This window comes from Octopus bimaculoides, chromosome 27 (genome assembly GCF_001194135.2).
Source record: "Octopus bimaculoides isolate UCB-OBI-ISO-001 chromosome 27, ASM119413v2, whole genome shotgun sequence".
Lineage (NCBI taxonomy): Eukaryota > Metazoa > Mollusca > Cephalopoda > Octopoda > Octopodidae > Octopus > Octopus bimaculoides.
In genome coordinates, this window is record NC_069007.1 from 4,168,042 (window position 1) to 4,173,517 (window position 5,476).

Genomic DNA, 5,476 nt, shown 5'->3' on the forward strand with positions numbered 1-5,476 from the left:
ATATATATATATATATATATATATATATATATATATATATATATATATATATATACATACATGCATATATGTCTCTGTGCATGCATATGTATGTATATATATATGTGTGTGTGTGTATACATATATAAATATACATACACATACATACACACACATATACAAACACACACACACACACACACACACACACACACACACACACACACACATATATATATATGATTAAAATACATTTCATATTCAAACTTATATAGAATCCACAGACGTAATTATATATACTTATATATAATTTCTCATAAAACTTTTGTATACAAAATATAATATCCATAAATCATAAAAATATTTTACGAAATGTAAGCTTTAATGATTATACATCATAATTCATGGATATAATTGATATTTTCAAGAGAACACATTTGTATCCATATATAGTAATCTTATTAATATCAGTATTCATCGCAATGTTTTAATTTCCTATAAATAATATTTAAACTTCTATTTTATACTAAATGTAATTGTTTAATCTTAATATTTTATATTTAATCACGAATACAGTTTCTTATGAACTCACTTTCTTGTTGCAGAGAGCTGGGTGAAAATAATATCACGAATATTGATATAGGAATCATGCAAACGTTTAACCATTTAAAGAGATTGTAAGTCTTTTTGATACTATTTCATTCATTGTATATTTCAAAAATTATCCCTTAATTTTATGTTTTGAGTTAAACCTAATTGTTTAGCCTTAATATTTTATATTTTGTTACAAATCTACTCCATTCAATTTCTTATGAACTCACTTTTATGTTGCAGAAATCTAAGTTATAATAAAATCCAGACTCTTAAAAAGGGCTTCTTCCAGGGGCTTACCGTTTTAGAGGAATTGTAAGTAGGATCAATCAGTCTTGTTGATACTATTCATTCACGATGTATTTTATTCCCTCTTTCTTTCTTTCTTTCTTTCTTTCTTTCTTTCTTTCTTTCTTTCTTTCTTTCTTTCTTTGTCTCACTATATCATTCTCACTCTTTTATGCTCTATATATGTACGTGGGTATGTGAACGTAAAGATATATGCATGTCTGTCTGTACGTGTGTGCGTGTGTGACAGTGTGTGTGTATGTGTCATAGTGTGTGAGTGTGTCAGCATGCTTATGCAATTCTAGCTGTAAATCTTTTACAATGGTTTAGTTCTAGAGTAGCTCTGATTGTATAAAACTGACCAAGTTTTTGCCAACCATGACATTCATATCTAATTGTACATTTAGGACTACATTATTTGTAAGTATACAGGGCTTTTACATTTGAATTGTAAGGAATTTAGCTACTTTTCAGATAATTTAACTTATCCTAAAACAGAACGTTTTGTAAAAGGAAATGGTTTTGATCTATGCCTTCCTCCTACCTGAATCTTTGTGGCTCAGCCCCGTGACCATGGTATGTTACGGTCATTGAAACTTAAAAACAGGTCAGAGTTCATGCAGCACTTTCTTCTTGTACTAAATAATGTGAGTCATCCTATGGATTTCATAAAGGAAATTAACTTAAAGGGTACGATGTGGTCATTAACCTCTGCTAAGGACTGCCTGGGATAAAATAGACAAAAAAAAAAAAACACTTCAAGGTGGCTGGCACAAACTGAGGTCAACTATAATGTTTGAAGATAAGGATAACGAACCAGACTTTACTAGATTCAGGATTTTTAGTCAAAAGAAATTACCAGGCGACTTGAGTAGAGTATGATAGGTGTATGACTAACCCAGAGTGACGTACCAGAGATGACATAAGGAAACCTAAAAGACTGGATGAACTGGAAGCATCCAAATTAGTCTTGTGGAACCTACTTCATGGTGTTGTAAGAAGAGGAAAACGTCACAATTACATCGACAACTTGATCGCAGACATTGGCCTGGAATATATCCAGGACCTCGAGGCAGTGATGAAGGACCGAGAAGTATGAAAGGTGGAATTTGTTGCAGCGGTTCGGGTTGGAATCTGACCATAGGATCTCAGGCCTGCTCTTCCAGACGAATGGAGCAGAGCTACGCACTCTTGTGATGGACAGATAACCGAGATGCTACGTCTGTGTAGTGACTGACCATAGCGATCTTAGCGTTCTGCCTACACAATCGAAGTAAGTGGAGAAGAGGCACCAACTACCATTAAAACCATCGCTGCTACAAAAACAAAGCAACTGTGGCAAAAACAAAAATAAAATAAAGACGTATCGTAAAAATCTACAACACTAATAGCAGTAACAGAGGTGGCGAAGATGTTTGCAACAGTAGCAACATCTTCAGCATGGCCGCCAACAGCAGCAGCAGCAGCAGCAGCACCTCGAGCATCTTCAGCAACCTAAGCCACCACTCAGAGAAAATCCCAGTCCAACTATCTCTCCCCCTTTGTACATGCTCAAAAACAGACAGGCACACATACACTGAGACATGCCATTGTTTCCATCCGGACTGGAACTTTCCAACTAGACAACCTTATCTTGCAGCTGAGGAGGAGGAACCTTGGGAATCAAGGATACAAAAAAAAAAGTCAAAAATAAAAATGCATACAAATGACTCCCAATACAAAAATCAAAGCTATTCCAAACACTTCCAATCCAACAACAACTTACACACCATCACCACCATTACCTCCAGTATCAGCAACAAAAAGAAAACACCCAAGCATAACAACAACAAGAACACCACCAGCGGACAAACACACAACAATTTGACCTAAGCAAACGACTCCACTCAAATATACAAAAGGATTTAACACCTACCTTTATGTTAGTTTGAAAAGAATCTAATTCATAGCACAAATGGGAGACAGAAATGAAGGGAGAACTATTAATCAAAGCCAAGATCTCGTGCTAAAATGTTATAAGATAATGAGAGGCGTGGAGGCTGCTTTAGTCAATGCCACTAACAGGATTGTGAAAGATTTCCTCAAGAACCCCCAAGCAGGCATGGAATCGAATGATCCTGTTCGTCATACAATATAATCGCTAAGGTAGGTGATCCTTTCCCCTTTTTCTTCTTTCCAACCATTATGGCATCTCTGAGTGCAGGATGTGGAAATGCTCGTGACATGAGATGGGCCTGGAAGTAGGTCACCTGTTCAATGACTTCAGGTCACTGAGCACGGATGTGGTAGCTATCAGCGAGACCAAGATTTCCGACAAACGTTGTTTCACGGCCACTTTTGGACAAATTTGAGATCTATGCGTCTTTTAATCGGCCTGGAATGAATAACAGAGTGGTGGTGTTGTTTAGAGATAAGTCCACGCTTCCTGGACCTGGCGGGTAAGTTGGTAGTTTTGGACCTTGGCAGTAGCGAAAGTAGTGCCTTCAGACTAGTGGCTATCTAGTGACTCCGAGATGGGCAAGGCAGCCAGACTTCTACAGGTGTTTAGAGGTGTCCCTGGGAATGCCTCGCTCAATAGTTTTTGTAGGCAACTGGAATGCCTTCTTGAATGCACGTTTGGATTGAGAAGTGCAAACTGATAAGAGAGGAATGTACAGAAGCGTCGCAAGTCTGCTCAGTCTTTTTCAGCTGATTGACCGGTCCCATCTGGATTTCTCGAATGTGTCTACGTGCACATAGGCAAATAGCATCGGATCATCCAGATTGTAGCTTTTGTAGGCTAACTGAAGGAATAGCATATCCTGTCCACAGTTCAAAGTAGCTGGCTACACAGACCACAAATTTGGAATATGATAGGTTCCATATGCAGGGTCCAAGACACTGTAAGCTGAATGCGTCTTTCCCAACGTGCCAAGTTTTCAGAGACGCTAAGTACGAAGGTTGCATTGTTAGAGCTAGGCACGTACTCTAAGACACATGGAAACGAAAGTCGATGGGCCTGAGTGGAAGAGGCGCAACGTAGTAACAGTTCCACAATTTGGTATTTGACAGACTGGGAAGGCCAATTGCAACTCGAACCCAAGTAGATGTGTGCAGAATCACAGTGACTTTTTGCTGAACTGGACGGGCGCATGCTGGATCGGAGACGGGGGTGGATTTTATCTCCAGTCTCGACGGCTTGCCGCAGCTCTCAGCAAGGGATGTGGAGTTCTGTGAATTTCCAATAACAGCCGATGACATACATGATGCGATGACTTCGAGCTTTACTTTCATATACCAGACTTGTTTGGTGATCTTTTGATGAATAGAATTGATATTTTCAGCACACACACTTGTATCCATACATGATAATTTTATTAACCTTATTAACATCAATATTGCAGTGTTTTATTTCCAGTAAATATAATTCAATCTTCTATTTTATGTTAAACCCAATTGGTTATTAATCTGCTCATTTTTATATTATGAACTCATTTTTACGAACTCATTTTTGTTACAGAAATTTAGGACATAATGAAATCACTACTATTGAAGAAGGAAGTTTTGAGAATCTTTTCCGGTTAAAAAAGTTGTAAGTTGGATCAGTCTTGTTGACACCCTTTTCATTGACGATATCTAAATATTTAATGTTTCCCCTTCTCCTCCTATCTCCATCAGTCTGTCTCTTTGGCTGTCAGTCTCTTTGTATGTTATATTTGCACACACACATATACGTCATATCTATGCGCCTGTATATATGCTCATAGGAATGTGGTTCTGTAAGTTGTGTGTAAGGAGGTGTGCGTGTGTGTGTGTTTGAGAGAGCATATGTGTATACGGAGGTGTCTGTCTGTTTTCTTGTGCGCGTATATATGTATGTATATGTGTAAGAGTGTGAATTGGGGTGAGAGTCTAGTGTATCTGCTACATCTTAACCATGTTTTCGTCATCCTCTTTTTCTCCTCATTCTTTTCTTTCTTCTTTTCCTATTCTTTTTCGTTCTCGCTCTTCTCCAATATTATCGCCGTCATCTTTAACTATAGTACTACATGATAAGTCTTCCCCTATTTCATTATCAATGATCCGCTGTTGGGCGACGCCCCTTAGTTATCAGCCAACATCTTGTTTTCCTTTACCAAACCTCATGATTTTATGACTATACCAACTATGATTTCTGTCTGCTCTCTCAGCCCTACCCCTAACAGAAAATGCCCTTTATTCTCTCAGCCTTAGATATACAAGTTTTGATAAACTAGTCTATAAATTAAAACTGACCCCATAAAAAACAAATAAAATTAGTGACAGGCAAAATCTTCTTGACAATTTATTTATCAACTTCTATGTTATAGTAGAGGCAACATGTTCTTTGTTTATCTCCTTAACTTCTTGGAGATTTTAGGTATAATTATACTAATGTGTCCATCTGTTCTAATTTAATTAAATTCTATGTCTTTGTGCAGCTGAGGATTGTTCTGCATTTTAAATTGACGTAATGATTACATTGTTCAATTAAATGGAGTTGCATGAAACTGCATTACCTCTGCATTACCTCTGCATGAGTTGCATGAAACAGCATGAAACTACATTACCTCTGGATATCCTTGTTGCTTATTTTGATTTTAATCACCTTACTTTGAAA

The 5,476-nt window shown here is 37.2% G+C and overlaps 1 protein-coding gene across 1 annotated transcript in view; it reads left to right on the top strand.

Annotated features, from left to right (window-relative positions):
• Nucleotides 1–5,476, top strand: part of LOC106874872 (leucine-rich repeat and immunoglobulin-like domain-containing nogo receptor-interacting protein 3) — a 28,770-nt gene that overhangs the window by 8,665 nt on the left and 14,629 nt on the right. The window contains exons 3-5 of the mRNA XM_052977115.1: nt 585–656; nt 814–885; nt 4,358–4,429. Of these exons, the coding sequence (XP_052833075.1) occupies nt 585–656; nt 814–885; nt 4,358–4,429 (216 nt within the window). The remainder of the gene's footprint in view (nt 1–584; nt 657–813; nt 886–4,357; nt 4,430–5,476) is intronic.